This window comes from Thermobia domestica, chromosome 11, assembly GCF_964235325.1.
Source record: "Thermobia domestica chromosome 11, izTheDome1.hap1.1, whole genome shotgun sequence".
Taxonomy (NCBI): Eukaryota; Metazoa; Arthropoda; class Insecta; order Zygentoma; family Lepismatidae; genus Thermobia; species Thermobia domestica.
In genome coordinates this window covers 213,144,102-213,161,779 of record NC_137464.1, presented here as the reverse complement: position 1 = coordinate 213,161,779, position 17,678 = coordinate 213,144,102, and the positions used below count along the sequence as shown (strand labels likewise).

At 32.9% G+C, this 17,678-nt stretch overlaps 1 protein-coding gene across 2 annotated transcripts in view; it reads left to right on the top strand.

Annotated features, from left to right (window-relative positions):
• Positions 1–17,678, top strand: part of rho-5 (rhomboid-5) — a gene marked incomplete at its 5' end in the record, with an annotated part of 84,338 nt that overhangs the window by 40,145 nt on the left and 26,515 nt on the right. The window contains 1 exon segment of one of the 2 annotated variants that reach the window (XM_081731583.1): positions 15,122–15,139. Within the exon segment in view, the coding sequence (XP_081587709.1) occupies positions 15,122–15,139 (18 nt within the window). 2 annotated transcript variants of the gene reach the window in all.

Below are 17,678 nucleotides of genomic sequence, written 5' to 3'. Positions count from 1 at the left end.
TCTGGGAATTTTGCCCCCAGACCTTGTTAGGGGCTTCGCTGCTCCCAAACCCCAGCTTGTTCCCAACATCTAGTCATACTTCTCTGGCATTCACCAAGAGAACTAAACCCTAGTCAACCATATTTGATTAATGGTTGTGACATTTTGAAATGCCAATGTTTGCTTAACAATCTACGGACCATAAGGAAGCACCATATTAAAAATGGTGGTAGTCAATCCTCCACAACTTTGAAATAATTTTGGGGAGCAAGAACTTTCTTTAATTTTATTATTCTTCAGTTGTAAATTGAATAATTACACTTTTTACTTTCATGCGCAAGAATGTAAGCCAATCGTAAATTGCCAAATCAAAGCATATTGCCCACAGGTGTGCTCATGTAAATATAATCTGTTATATAATTTAGGCGCGAATATAAGGAATATTTCCTTTTGTGATGTAAAACTCTCTCTCTCTCTCTCTATATATATATATATATATATATATATATATATATATTTTATGAAATAATGTCGAAATAACATAAACATTTCAGTCCACGATCTTCTTTTACACTTTCAAAGACATGTTCATATAGTGCATCTTGGTGCGTGCCAACCAAAAACTGTATTTTTTTGTTGTTTGCTTGTAAATTTATTTTATGTCCAAATATTTCTTCTACATATTGAATACATTATTGTGGCCACAGCACACACCGAACCAATTGGTTTTCAATTTTCTGCTTCACATTGCGCATTCGTACTTTTTGCCAAGAATTCAGTGCTTTGGCCTCACTGTGCGACGTTCCGTCAACACCCACCATATCTCAGATTTATATTTTAAACATAATTACTTATGTCCTGAAATGATTGAATGAATATACTATATAGACAAATGATTTATTTTAATATAATTATTTTATATAATTCTTCATGCATTGGGGAATATATCATTACATACAAAAGAGTTTGACCCAAACGGAAAGTTGGTGGCTTTTTTTTTTTTTTTTTTTTCAATCACAAGACTGTACATTGTGTCAAAATTAACATTGTAAATTTGTGAGAGGAATATGGTGACATATGATGTTGACGGGCGCCATCTTGAATCCATCTTGAAAATTTTAAATACAAATCATAGCTTATGACTTCTCATTTTGATAGAAAATTTTCTGACAACTTGAATGACCCGTTATTTTTTGCTCTAGCACTAACCGTGACAAAGTTATGATCATTTGTTTGTTAGATGACGGAGAATCTATTTTGTAATTTTTGTTCATGTGATGCGTATTTATATGACTTTGCCTTATGGAAGTTAAAACGGTCAACATGATTTTACTTTTACTGCGCACTTAACATACTTCTTTGGTCTTAGGATTATAAACGCTTTCATTGGGACAGTTGCTGTTAGATTTCTACTTGGATATTACTTAGGTTTTGGCCAAAATTTGACCAATAACGGTGTTCAAATAAAAATCTTATGTACATTCACTATATCTGCTCACTCACAGGCTGACTGCCACTTACTGACGCTCTCTTCGGCCATGGAAGGTTTACGTATATTTATAAGTGTGCTCTCATCTCCCCAATAGTTCCAACACCCCCCCTTGATTTATGTGTTTCCGCGAGGGGAAAAAATAAGGATACTTCCTTAATACTACATGCGTAGAGGAATTATCTTCTTCGGTCCTAAGATCGTAATCAGGGTAGTATAAAGCTAAATAATCTTTTCTTTGTTATTAGCGATTTGCAATGTGTACTAGATTTAACTGCTTATGTGTAACTGCTTGTATATATGAAGGAAATGAATGAGCTTGGTTAGTCAGACTTGTCTTGTAACGAGCTATTCACGTCCCTTCACTAGCTTACTTGTTGCAGCAGCCAAGACACCATGATAAAATATTAGACCGCTACAGTATGTGCTTTCATCACTGTCACAAGCGAGATATGCAAGTAAATGTAATATGTATAAACATGCATATTCATTACGTAATGTGAAATTATTAATGTATGATTAAATCATTACTATGTTCAATATTGATCATAACATCCATATGTGCAGTATACTATATTTAATTATTTATCGTTTAAACTGATGAATTAATGTTTTTTCGTTGTAGTTATTAATTAATTAAATCACAAAAATATTTTATATCAACCTAGAAATAATAGTAATTTAAAATTTAAACGAAAAAAATGTAAAATAGTTATAATTAAAAAGACATTCTATAGGAATAAAATATTGAAATTTCCAAAGAATAAGCTGCAGAATTTATTATTTTAGAACTATTAACATTACTGTTTATTTCTTGATAATAATTTAACGAACCGAGGTCATTTATTCGTATATCATTCAATGTATCTCACCAGAACGATATGGGATTTACATAATTAAACAGATTCTAGCATACTACGAGTTTTTAAAATACATAAAATTGCACATCATTATATTCAGAGAATAAAAGTTATATATATAATGGTATAAAATAGCTGTAAAAATCATAGGATACTACACATACATAAATACTAAATCTACTATAAAGTACGCCTCTTTTCTTTCATGCTTTTGCCCTTGATAAAAGTTGATGTTGTTTATTATACCCTATTCTACAAAACACTTTAAAAGCGCTTTATTTTTCTTACGTAAGATCTAAACTTAAATATGCCTCACTCATTTAGAACACTTCTGTGGAAACACTTAGTCAAAAAATTGAGCAGATACAAAGCAAATTCTTACATTTTCTCACATACAAAAGCACAGGATTTTACTCAAAATATAAACCGTATGATAATTTACTTTGTAACTTTACCCTTCAGACACTTCAACAAAGACGGACGTTGAACGACCTTCTTTCCTTACACAGACTTGTGCACAACAAAATAGACTGTACATGTACACTCATGTCCAAAATGATTGTTGCATATCTATAATTGTCTTCTTGTAAGAATATAATTTGACAGTGATTTTGCAGGGTACTTTTAATACTGATACTATGTGTATAATCGGAAAATGTATATTTGTGGTAAATTTCATAGGAAAAGAATTTTAAATATGAAAATTAGAATGAGTAAAACAAAATGTTGCTAAATGGACAAGAACATTTTATTTTCGTTTTATTGTTCTTATTTACTGCTCTTTTCACAAGAAATTTGCCACATACATGTCTTTGCCAATTATACACACACTAACATTATAAGAAATACCGAGCGCATTCATTATCAATTTATATTCGTACAACAACATATTTATAGACATGCGACAATAATTTTGGACATGAGTGTACATACTGTACGTACTTGCAAAGATAATGATCCAGGTTCCATCCCTCAAAACACACAAGGGAAATAGTGGTGTGTTCTACTACAGGAAGGCAGGTAGAAATGCACTGCGTATGTCACTTACATGGAGAATTAGTGCTAACAATAAAATCAGTAAGGGTTATAAAAATGTAGACATATTTAATTATTCTGAAAAGTCACTAATATTGAGTATTTTTTTAAGTTTTCAATGAAAATATATTATTTTAATTTAATATTCTATATTCAAGTATCAGTATCATTATAATTTAACATTATGTATTCAAATATTATATGTAGATACTGTAATTGGGCAGTAATGCCTGTTATGTCGATAAATAAATTTTAAAAAAAATCCATAAATAAATAAATCCATAAATAAACTTTTAAAAAAAAACTTGAATTAGGTAAATACTGTATGAGTATATACTACACGCAAGTAGGACAAGAAAACTAGCATTGATTTATTTATGGATTAAATCCATTTCGAAATGCGATGTTATTGACCGTAAATAAAAACGTGTATCTGTACAACGTGAGTTAATTATTTTAGCTGAATTCCACTGACGACTTCCTCATCTTTGTCGTCAGACTCACCATATACTATTAAAAACACTATCTTCAAAATTTGAGAGTGAACTACTAATGACAATATACATAGGTCGTTCAAGAAAAAAAAGTTTCGCTATTTTTTCTTGCAGAAAGTACGATCCGTATAATTGAAATGACGGTAGAAACGTGATTTGTCACCCTTCCTCTATATGTATCACATAATGCAGTGTTCGTGTGGTGTACCGCGCATGCGCGACGCTTAATTTAGCAGGAGACATGTAGTGAGAAACGTGCTCTGGCTATAAGGAGTAATGAGTTTTGGCGGAACAACGTGTGTTTGCAGTGTGGAATAAAGAAGAGATTCGTGCTGTGATCCGGTATGAGTGGGCAAATGGTCTTGCCCCTATCGACATCCACAGGAAGCTGGTGGTTGTTTATGGAGACTCTGTAATGTCACTACAAATGGTACGAAGGTGGTGCAAACTGTTTTCTGAAGGACGAACAAGCATATTCGATGAAGATAGGCCCGGTGGCCCGTCTCTAGTCAGTGACGTGACATTGCTTAACAAAATCAATGCACTTGTATTGTCCAATCGAAGAATCAAGGTTTGTGTAACAGCCGCGGAGTTGAACATTTCTGTTGGGACTGCGCACAAAATCATTCACAAAAGACTGGGCTATGCGAAAGTTGCATCTCGTTGGGTCCCACGACAACTGACTGAGCAACATCGTCACACGCGTATGGCCTGTTGTATGGATTCTCTGATCCGCTACCACAATGAAGGCAATCACTTTCTCAGCCGTATTGTGACTCAGAATGAAAACTTCGTTCATCACTACACTCCAGAATTCAAGCGAACGTCCATGGAGTGGAAACATCCCACGTCTCCTGTGAGGAAAAAGTTCAAGGTACAACCATCTGCAGGTAAGGTGTTTGTGACTGTCTTTTGGGATTTCAAGTCAATAGCGCTTACAGAGTTTTTGCCGCAAGGGGAAACAGTCCCTGCTGCACGTTATTGCCAATCACTGGACAAAGTGAAAAACGAAATACACCGCAAACGTCCCGGACTCCTTTCTGCCGGTGTCATTCTGCTGGATAACAATGCTCGTCCCCGTTCGGCAGACTCACACAGAATAAACTTTGCGAACTCAAATGGGAAAGGTTACCACACACCCCCTACAGCCCTGACTTGGCCCCAAGTGACTTTCACTTGTTTCCTGAACTGGAATCCAGGCTGCAGGGGCAACGTTTTCAGACTGATTTGGAAGTTCAGACAGCTGCGAAAAGCGTTCTTCGTTCTCTGGACCCCGAATTTTTTGCAGATAGGTTTCAAAAACTGATGCAACGATTGGAAAAATGCCTATCTCGCTTTGGAGATCATGTTGAAAAGTGAGAAAAGACTACTCTACGCGGTGCAACTTGATTTTTGTCTGTAACTTAAGAAATAAAGTTTTGGCACAATAGGAAAACTTTTTTCTTGAACGACCCTCATATAATGGCAATAATACATTAAATTTAAGGAAAGGAAACCAAAGTAAACTGTTATATGGCATGCATTCCAGATGAATTCATATCATGGCGATACTAATCACATTCAAAAAGTCGATTTCCTATTACATTTTTTTAAATTTCCAAACGTGTGGTCCGATTTCGGAACAATTTTTGATAAAATAGTATAATTTAATAAAGAAAACCATTATACAAAGATTACCCAGAAAATTAACAAACATTTTAAATAAAACGTCTCTTTATCTCCCTAGGAGAGCTCTTCGGATTCTTAGCTTCAAATCAATACAAATAATTTTTATACACCGCTATCAGCGTTTCTTTCTTCGAAACTCTTGAAATGTTTGTTTGCATATTGCACAGTTCCTTTGCAATCTTCTCAAAACGTCTGCCTTCAATGTAATTTCCAGTTTGAGGATGGAGACAAGGTCTGCTGATGATAAGTCAGGTGGTAAGCAGGATATGAAATGTCCATTAGTTCATGTTAGCCAAAACTCGCCCATTAATGGCCTCATGTTTACGTTGACGCATGTCAGTACGAAGCGAAGCATCGATATTTCCTCGAAGAAAGAAACGGGCCTATTTTTTTCTGATAATCTCGTAAAACCATTGAATCACTTCGCGATATTTGTTTGTCTAATGCCTTACCTTAGCAGGAAATTAGTGGAGAACGAAGTGGAGAATTTTAAAAATTCACCATCTTTTTAACTTTGTTCATTTTTGGAACGTTTTCCATAACTTTTTTTTGCTTGAGACCTGCTTAATGCTTCACTTTTAAATGCTAGTTTTATCATTGCAACTAGTAAGAAGTTTTCCAACTTGTCAAAAACTTCACAAAAATTAGTTCTTTCTAAGACTAAACAAAACATATTGTTGCAGTTTTTGCCAAGCTACTTCCCAATTGAATTTCAGAATAAGACTCAAACACTTTATTCCACACTAAATCAAAATTTCGGAAAATTTCCACACAATCCAATTGTATCTAATATATATATATATATATATATATATATATATATATATATATATATATATATATATATATACAGAGGGGTCCAAAGTTGATGCTAGGGATTTCTGGAGGGAATTTTCCCAAGATACTCCCAATTTTCCCTGTTCAAGTATGTTGTGGGTCCTAATACATAGCACCTCTGGAACGCTTGTTTCATGATGAAAAGAATGAACTATAAACCATGAATTCCCAATAAACAGTACTGAAACAATAGCTATTTCACTGCAAGTCTACGATTTTCTTTGTAATAAAGGGTTAATGGACCCCAGGGACTTACTCCATTGTCCATGGCACCTAATTTTTTGTGTATGAACATATCTTTGTTATGTTTATCGAATGGACTAGGTTTGAATCGGATGTCCGGATGACAGGTTCATGTCCGTTTCTTGTCAGAATAAACTTATCCTATAATTTAGAATTTTTATCCTATGTTTCAAAAAATATGTAACATCTTAATTTAACATCTATGTTCCATGTCTAGTTACCATCTGTAAGTTTCTAGAACATTACTATATTGTTTCATGCGCAATAATTGGTATTTTATCGGAGATTTTTTTTTTTAATATTTGTTTGTACGAATAAAAATATATCTTGTCCTGTCTGAATATTCTACCCAAAGGAAGGCTCTAATCCATTTTTACATATAGATAGGCAGAGCCATGAAGCCAGTAGATGGGTAGTAGGTGGGTTAGCTAGTTTCTTTTCCCTGTGAAGGAAGAAATAGATAGCTGGCGTGAAGGAATGTATTGAGAATTGGATTAGAGCTGCCACATATGTATGTAAGAACTGGATAATTATGGCTTCATTTTACAAATATTTACTACCATGCGTTAAGTTTCTTTCCGACTTATGACATTCTGATTTCCTATAGTATCAACAAACTATATTCTTAACAAAAATGGAAAAAAATGATAAGTCAATAAGTATTTTGCTTTTTTTTTTAAAAAAAAAAAGCACTGTTAATAATTTTCGTAAAGTAGAAACCAATCTAATTGAAATTTATTATGCCTAACTTCCCAACTTTAATGAAATGTTTGCATGGTTGTATGAACAGTTTCAAGTATGTCATTCTAACAGCATATGTGTGTTATATCTATGTCACGAAAGTGATCTTCAGTTACTAATCAGATTTGCTTTTATTTGTGTGTCTGTCTTACACTTTCTTAACAATCACTTTTCCATAGTAATCTCAAGTAATTTTATTGTATTACAGAAAATCCTAATATCACGTGATACTTCAACTTTTAAGTGTTATTGTATTCTAAATTTTACGGGGCTTGGCGTCTTACATTCGGATTTCCCCCCCGTTTCTAATATCACTATTCTTCAAAAGATGATATTTCTCAATTTTCTATGTATAACAGTCATACTTAATATATGTTTTATTTTTTATATTTATGTATTTTTTATTTTATTTATTTTTTATTTTATTTATTTTTTATTTTATTTATTTTTGTTTTATCATGTCAAAAAATATAGCTTATTTCCATGTATTCCACAGAAACTGTACAGAAATTTAGCATTATTTCTTTTCTTGTTTGCACATAGTTAAATATACATATGAACATACATTAATGAAAAGAAGGAAAATCTAATTTTTTTCACATACTAGATCTTCTGTAGATACGATGCGTTAACCATCGGTATGCCGAGATCCTGGGTTCGAGTTCCGGTCCAGTCATTCACTTTTTGACTCTGTGTGTTATTGAATTCGGGTTAACGCATCGGCAGGGTATGCTGAGATCCAGGGTTCGAGTCACGGTCCAGTCATTCACTTTTTGACTCTTTGTGTGTTACTGAATTCGGATTAACGCATCGGCAGGGTATGCTGAGATCCAGGGTTCGAGTCACGGTCCAGTCATTCACTTTTTGACTCTTTGTGTGTTATTGAATTCGGGTTAACGCATCGGCAGGGTATGCTGAGATCCCGGATTCGAGTCACGGTCCAGTCATTTATTTCTCCATTCATTGTGTGTAATGCATATGAATACTTTATGGTACTCGAAATCTTAAAATCAAAATTACAGTACAGCATGTTCGTTCAAATCTTCCGAATTTTAATTAATTACTGTGAACGAAGTATGATGTATTGTGAAATAAATCTAACATTAGATGAAAGGCCAGATCTTCAAGTTTTGGTTCATTCTATGCAGCGCCACGGTCTCTCTCATAAATGAAAATGGCGACTGTTCAACAACGTGTGTAGGTAGTGGTGTTTGTATGCTGAGAAAAAATATCTCCCCGCTGGACTTCTTTTGGGGTTCCGTCAAGGATCGTATGTTTGCGACTCGAGTAAATAATATCGCAGAATTATGCACCCGAAATTGTGATATGATTGCAACAATAACAGGGGACATGTTGGAGGGAACATGACAAAAAGTTGAATAGAGATGGATATTGTTCGTGCTACCAATAGGGCACGTGTGGGGGTGTATTTGTATATGGAAAATAAAATTTGAGTTTTTTTTTAATTCTCTGAAATTTTATTGTCCTACCATTCATACATTTTTCTATGATTAAGTTTAGGGAGATTGAACGGGACGCACTGTACTTTGCTTCATTGATGCATCTAATCATTTTTTTGTAGACTGATGTTTGAGAAATATTTGTGATCTTGCGAAATTACATTGTCGCAAACATCCGAAACAGTTAATGGTAAATCGAATGATGAAATTTAGGGTTATAAAAATGGTAATCATCGGCCCATGTGCACAGTGAGCTTTCAGTTTAAAGTGGAATCTGAAATTATATGCCTCTTCCAGAAATTGAAGTCTTATTTCCTTCACCAAAATGTTAAAACGCTTTCGACTAAGTTATGAAAGTCCGCATAAAGTAATAAGAAACCTATGGATTTTTGAAACTAATAAATCTGTCATATAACAGCCATACAGTTTTCGAAATTAAAATGAATAAGGTTATATGAATAACCTTTTATTATTATTATTATTATTATTATTATTATTATTATTATTATTATTATTATTATTATTATTATTATTATTATTATTATTATTATTATTATTATTATTATTATTAATTAGAAATTACAGACTAATAGTACATTTACAATTCCAAGTACAGTGCATAAACAATAAAACAATCATAGATACAATAATATTAAGTAGAGAAAAAAGAATACATACAATAGCAGCAGACAAACATATTACATAGAACACAACTAAAGTTACAATCAAATTATAAAAAGAAAACAAAGCAAAAGGCACGCACAGACAGTGATGAAATTGTGATTATGAAAAAAAATAGATTATGATAAGTGACAAGTCGTAAACTTTCTTTTGATAGAAGGAAAATCAGGTGTAAAAAAAATCAATGACATACAAATAGTTGTTTACATTTAACAGACATTTATATATAGACGCATCACTAAAATTCGGTTTATATTTGAAAATTTTAAAGTTTCTTCTAGCCATGTTAGGAACACCAAGACTAAAGGCCTCAATCAGTGGTAACCTACTAGACAAGATATTATGAAGCAGTTTAATGTCAGGTAAAGTTCTTTTTCAGATAATTTTAATAGGCCAAGGTGGTACTTAATTTCATCATGAATTTTTCCTGATAGAGATTTAAATTTCCATTTTAGCCATGAATGAAACAAGTTTTGTACTACTTCTATATCCCTTTGGAAATACTGGGTTCCTTTGTTCCAAATACTGGTGTAATATTCAAGTTGACTTCCAACATTTGCATAATATAAAATCAAACAAGTTTTTAAAGAAGAAAAATCTCTAGAGATCCATTTTGTGATTCCCAGATTTCTTCTCGCTCTGGAAACAATATTTTCCAAATGTTTATTGAATAACAATTTGGCATCAAAAATAACACCTAGATCTTTTATAGAAACAAGCTTTCTAACCAATAATAATAATAATAATAATAATAATAATAAGTATTCTGCCTTTTTGCAGGCCCTGGGACTAATGAGAGGTTTTTCTTCTTTTTCTTAATTTTCAGTTTGGACCTGGAAATGTTTCTCCCATGTTTCTCGATTTTCAGCTTTCTCTTTTAACTCCCAATATTTTCTTCTATTTTTCAAATCATCGATCACTTGTGTTCTTCTTCTTCCTATTCCTCGTTTTCCTTTCACCTTTCCTTCTGTGATGGTATGAAGAAGACAATTTCTTCGCAAGATGTGTCCAATCCAATTGGCCTTTCTAGAAGCGTCCTCTTCTCTCCTATCCGTTTTAAAACATCTTCGTTTGTTACTCTTTTTGTCCATTTTATCTTATCCATCTTCTTCCAACACCACATTTCGAAGCTCTGTAACATTTCTTCTCTAACTTCCGTAATGTCTAAACCATAAAGTCCAATACTCTATATATAGCACTTGACCAACTCCTTCCTTAGTCCAATATTAAGGCTGCTAGTTAAAAGTGACCTTTTCTTGTTGAATGCTTCTTTGGCTATGGCAATTCTCGACTTGATGTCTTTAGTGCAGTACGCATCTTCTGTCAAAATACTTCCCAGCAGAATTCTACAGTATCAACAAGAAAGATATCAAACAAGAAGAGCGATGGGTGCGCAAATGGATAAAAGAAATTCAATGTAAGATCTTAAAGAGTCTTGCTTCGAGGAGCATCAAGAGGGCAGGGAGAGCAACGAATGACTTATTTCCTTTCTTTCGCTTTATCGAAAGGGATAGTATAAATTTGTCCATGAAGTGTTAATATTTCTGGACCTCAAAAACTAAACAAACAACAACAACAACAAAAAAAAAAAAAAAAAAAAAAATTGTCGGCTTTTCAATCATCCAAATTCTGCAGAAGAAGGCAGCGAAACTTAAACGATGTAAAACTGTATTCATAATCAATAATTTCCTTGAATGAATGAATTTGAATAAGGGGGCTATTTAAATGAATATTAAGTATTCTTTGTACGCTAGATTAACGTTAATATATATATGTAGGAAAAGTTATATAATATTTACCCCTTTCTTCCCTAAAAGTGATAATACATTTTCCTTTATTTGATACGTGACACCACAAATGACAAGTACACACACACTATTTTGCGTTATATTAACTGAGATTAATAAGGGTTATTTGAAGAGCCAATAAGGTGAAAAATAATCGATACTAACCTCTCTTTTGGCCTATTTTCTGTGCCACTTAATCCTTGATAATGATGGAAGCATAATGCTATCAAAATGACTGGAAGAAGCACTTCCTTTGTTTATTCAACAGTGGTAGTTTACCGTATGCATATTAAATAACAATTCTTCCAAATTTCATTATTCATCCAACAGAGTGAAATAATGTACTTGTCTTATAAATCGATTTTCAGAATCTTTGTTTTGACCGTCGTAGCTTCTTCCCTAACTTTTATATTGTCACGTTAGAAAGAAAGTAAATTGAGTTGTCTGTTTCCTGCTTCTGTTCATAGGAAAGTAAAATACAAAGCACATAATGAGTAGCAAACAGCTCTTATTATGTGTTGTTGATATAAACAAAACTAATGTATTTGATTGTATTATTTTGATTCATTATTGTTTTCAGAAAATAATCCTAATAGGTATGAGAATTTGCCTGGCAGACTTTTAACTTTTATCAATTCAGCATTTTATTCTGTAAGGAGTTTATTAATAAATTAGCAGAATCATGAAGCAAAACTAATACAGAGATATTTTTTTATTTATTTCTTTTAATTTTTATTATTATTAATTTTCAACGTTACTTGACAATAAATATTTACAAGAAATATGTGCAACTCTGACGACAACATTAATTTCAAAGATAATTCAAATTAAAGATTAAGAGTTGATGATAAGCTTAGATTATTGTATCTCTATAACTGTCTCTTGCTGAACTTCGCCTGGCCTGCACAGTTGTCGGTGCACTGGATGCCGGGTTCGATTCCCGATGGAATAGTATTGGAATTTGAACTCATTAAGTTGATTCGGATTACAGTTAGACCTACGTCTCGTAAGCCTTGGTGCTCAAACGAATACTTAATCTCAATCTAACCAACCTATTGGGGCCCAGTGGTTCAGTGGTAGAGCGTTTACGTCTGGTTCCTTGGTTCGATTCCAGCTCGCGCTAAGTGAGCTTTATGGTGGACAAACACCATGTGCGTGGGTTTTTTTGAAGTTCTCCCGTTTCCTCCTACTTTCTTCATTTCACCATTTCGTTCACTTCTCATCATCACCGTCTTCTTTAGCCTAGCCGACTTAACCGTGGGATGTAAAACTTAAAGATTTTATTTTTCTAACCAAACAATTGTTCTTGTGCTGTCATAGAGGTCTAACGAAAGGTTTGATATAGTATCAGTTTTGTCTTAATAGGTGACGTGTTAATAATAAACCTGTTATTGTTGGCTGCAAATGACATTTTTTTTAGCACCAAAAAGTTCATTTTCGTCGATTTTCTCGAAAGTTTACTCTCGCGAAAGTCATTTTGTTCTGCTCAATGGGATCCATCGTTTGATAATGTCCCATCTTTAGACTTTTTTTGTTTGTTTGTTTTGTTTTCGTTCAGTATACGTTAATAATAATGTGGAATTTTATAGAATAACGATAGGTTAGGAATACATTTTTAATGTGAAGAGCTTCTAATTCAATCCTGACCATGTAAGTCTGTTGGATAGGATTATGTCCGTGGGCTTTTCGTAATGGCTCCCTATTTCCCCAATTTTCTCGTATTATATCATCGTTAATTTTGCATTTAATACCCGTTTCATTTATTCTATAAGGCATAAATATAAGGACTCGAAAACAAAATATGTCATTTCATTCTAGTAGTTACTGTATGGGTATGATTATCAAGGTGGTTAGGGTAGCTTTATGTTTTAGTAAGTCTTCTCGGGCTGTCAGCCAGGTGAATGTATTGACTTCCGACGTTTCGGATGCAGACATCGCATCATCTTCAGGGATTACAAATCACGTCGCCAGGAAAAGTTCCATTCTTTCGTCAGCTTTATGGTGTTTGGTTTTCCTAAAGTGAAAAAGGACTAAAATCAAATTAATGTCTCCGTTAAAAAACAAAATAATAACCATATTCTGTCGCATTCACAAAAAACAATTGCTGAGACCATCAACCACCGAAGTCACCAAACAGCTATTTTTCAAATCCATCTTTTATTCTATATAAATCCATGTGTATATATAAATCCATTTTAATTTCACTCGACACAAAACAGAAGATTAACACCGGAAAAAAAAAATTAACTGTCTGTTCTTATCTGTACCCACCCCAGCATTCAGATTTCAGAGCAAGGAAAACTTTCAGTTGGTAGTACGACCGCCCCACAATCGAGAGATCGAGATTTGCGCGTTTTGCAATTTAAGCGTAATGTATCTCTTTATTTTATCGTTCTCCTCTATAATTGGCGTATAAAATACTTATCTCACAATTGTAAATATTTTATTGGAAGGGAATTTTGTTTCTTACATTGCGATTTTTTTTTTGAATATTTCCGTATGTCATATTAAAATACATTATTTTAAAATGAAAAATTATTATGCAAGACTCAAGAATTTTAATGAAAAGTAGAGTTACGTAAATTTGAAAAGAATATATATATGTGTTTGATTATAAATATTCATATAAAGTTCATTTAGTTTGATTGGTGTGTATGAAGGTATTCGAGTGAATGTGAGAATGAGTGAGTTAAAAAAAAAAAGAAGATCCTATACTATTTTGTAGCAGGGTTGTAAATGAGCACATCGAATCGAACATTCTCAGTTTTCATGAGTTTTATCACGAACTGCTTTAAGAGTAAGCTTAAATTGAGTTTAGCTGAAAATACTCAAAATAATCGAGTTTGATCGCGAAATCGCACTCATTTCAAGCTCAACTTTATTAGATAAAGATGATGATAAGCAAACATCAATAGCTCAGACATAGGTTTGCCATATCGAAAGAATAATCTTACAATAAGCTGGAAATCGAACTGGCTAGTTTATTATTATTATTATTATTATTATTATTATTATTATTATTATTATTACTACTACTACTACTACTACTACTACTACTACTACTACTACTACTACTACTAGTAGTAGTACTACTACTACTACTACTACTACTACTACTACTACTACTACTACTACTACTACTACTACTACTACTTCGTTCTTTTAAATGAGGTTGTATGAGCTACCAGTGAAATTGAATATGTGCTGTAGAGTTTGAGCATCTTACGGTAACCCATCGTAAGTGCAGTATAATCTGTACCAAAAAAAAAAAGTACAGTTTATATCGAAAATATATTTACTAAATAATGTTACTATACCTTATACTGTCTGGGCTTCTGTTGAAAACCTCTTCTGTTGTAATGAAAAAATATGCCATTCTCTTGCACGTTTGATTGACTAGGTATAATATACCGACTACCACTATAAATTGTATCAGTATTTATAAACAGATGCTGTTTCACGGGTTTATTGTAACATTTCGTTTGTGTGAATTTTTATATTCTCTCAGTATTACTCTTTCATTATTTCTGTTTTTTTCTAAACGAGAGCTTAAATTGAGTGTAGCTCAAATTAAAGTGAGTTTGAATTGAGTGTTCCTCAAATTGAAGGAAGTGAGCGTGAACTTATCTCACTTTCTAAATTGCATCCGATTTTACGCTAAGTTCGCTTTAGTAAAATGATTTTACAACCCTGATAACATAGCTTTACAGTTTGTTCCAACGAGGATTTTTTTTTTTTTTTTTTAAAAAAAAGGAAAATTATATATCGTTCCATAGAACATGAAGTACATTTTGTCAGCGCTCGTGTGTAATTTTTCAATTCTTGTTTCTTTTCCAACCAACTGGTGCGAGGATTACTTCCAACGGTATGTCACTTATGCAGTTTTTTGCATACTAAAAAAAAAAAAAGTCTGCCTGATTGTAGGAATTTTGTTTTACACTTAATTGTCTTTTTTAAGAAAAGATTAATAATGTGTCTGTAGTTTTTAAATGCTTCCCTGTAGGCAAGAAGAAGCCCTTTCTAAACCTTGTTTGCATGTTAAGTACATCAGACGTGTTTTTGGCAATGTTTTTGAAATACATTGTTTGTTACTGTACTTGAATATTGTTCTTCTGCATGAGCTTTGTTCATTATTATTTTTTTAATGTACTTTGTCGTCTTGAGTATGCAACCTCTGTTTTGATTTATTGTAAGTAAATAGCTAATTCAAATCTTCATTGAAACTCTTATATTTTTTTCACTATTAACTGTATATTACGTTATCTTTATGTATATTTTATGTCGTGTTTACTGTGAACAAAAATTTTCTAATACTTACAGTGGTCATAAATGGTGTAGCGAAACCTTTTGGCTGTCCCAAAGTATTATTAGCAAATTCATTATTTACTGAAAAACACATACGTATGTTTATTTTTTTTTTTCTATCTTCCATCACGTTTCTTTTTCTGCTATTGACGTTTCCGAAATATTTAGTAACTCCGAAACTATTCATTGGAGTTTGCAAATATAATAACTATTTAGTTTTATGCCATCTTATCTTCCTATGTCAAGCGCAATCCTTCTAACTTAAGAGTTCCATCGTGACTAAGCGGTTAACGTCTTTAGCATGGGATGCCCGGGTTCGATTCCCGGCTGGAGCTCATGTGGTTCGGATTCCACGTTAATCAGTAGATCCATATCTCATATAGCCTCGCTGTTGAAAGGGACACTAAACTCAAGTTCAACTCAACTCAACATTTTAATGTAAATCTAAACAGAAGAACTAAAGGGCACGAAACTCAACGTATTGTGACATGAAAGAACCCACACCGTCTTCCCAGCATCGAGTCCTCAGCAGCACACTCACGAGCTGCGTTAAGGTGCCTTACCGTAATATGAAATGGAATACTTACAAATATTTTTTTTCTGAATTTTTTGAACATCAACATCTATTTTAAAGTTAGAAAGTCACTGTAAATTAAGTTATTAAAATTGTGACTTTTTAATATTTTTTATGGAAGTTAACTTTCAAGTTATCTTGAAAATTTAAGTAATAATTCGATTTCCTTTAAAAATACGAAGTTTATTTAAATTCATACTTTGATACTTCCGTCTCTGAATAGTTCATTATCTCGTCAATTAACAGTTTATGTTAAGAAGGACGAAGAAAAAATATTTGTTCTAATTTAGTAGTATCTCTGTGTTTCGTAAAAATTAAAAAGAGAATATTTGAGAGGTTTCAATTATAACATCATTTCTTTACGTATAATTAATAATTTCGAAAGAACATCAATTGCATGGAAATTACTAATGTTATACAGATTTTGATCACGTTATATAATATTGGTGCTTGTTGCAGTATCTGAAGAGAAAATCAATAAGATGTTAGAAAACGTAAGGAAAGGCTGTGGAGAATGGAATGAAAATAAATGTTAGAAAGACAAAAGTCATGCTGATCGGAACCAAGAGTTCGGTGTCAAATATAGAAGTAGGGGTTGAGAAAATAGAACAGATAACTAGTTTTCGATAGTTGGGTAGTATTATTAGTGATGATATGAAGTGTGAACATGAAATAAAAGCAAGGATAGGAATGACGAAAGAAGCCTTTAGGAGAAAGAAAAGACTATTTTGTGGGACATTGAATAAATAGTTGAGAAAAAGACATAAAATGCTTCGTGTGGAGTATTATGCTGTATGGGTCAGAAACATGGACACTACGCAAAAATGATGAAAAATGACTGGAAGCTTTCGAAATGTGGGTGTGGAGAAGAATGGAAAGAATTAGCTGGGTCGAGAGGAAAACGAACGAGGTGTTAGAAATCGTGAGGGAGAAAAGAACAATTTTAGATATTATTAAGAAGAGGAAGAGAAATTGGTTGAGACATTGGATAAGAAGGAACTGTATCATGAGAGACGTGTTAGAGGGTATGGTGGCAGGAAAGAGAGTGAGGGGTCGAAGAAGAGTACAGTTAATGAACGATATCAAAACAGAGAAATCGTACGTGAGGACGAAGAGGTTAGCGGAAGACCGTGGAGCATGGAAGCTTCTCAGTTGCAGCAAGTGACCCGCTAATAATGACAGAATACTTATGATGATGATGATATTATAATATTGAATCTATAGGAGAAATTAACTTCAAAACAAAAATGGCAAATAAATAACTAAAATAAAGAGTTTCTAGCCAAGAAATAAATTCTCTGCAAAATGAAACTTTGAGAGCCTTGTTTACCACGTGAATACGTATTAATTAACAAGAAATTAACTTTATTTTTAACATGCCAACTTGTCTTGAACTTATACTCTCATTCAATGTTAATTCTTGCTAATGAGTTAACTCAATGTTTTCCACATTTTAATATTATGAACAGCGATGGATGTGGTTAAAATTGGAATTACGCAACAGTGAAACTCACATGTAACACTT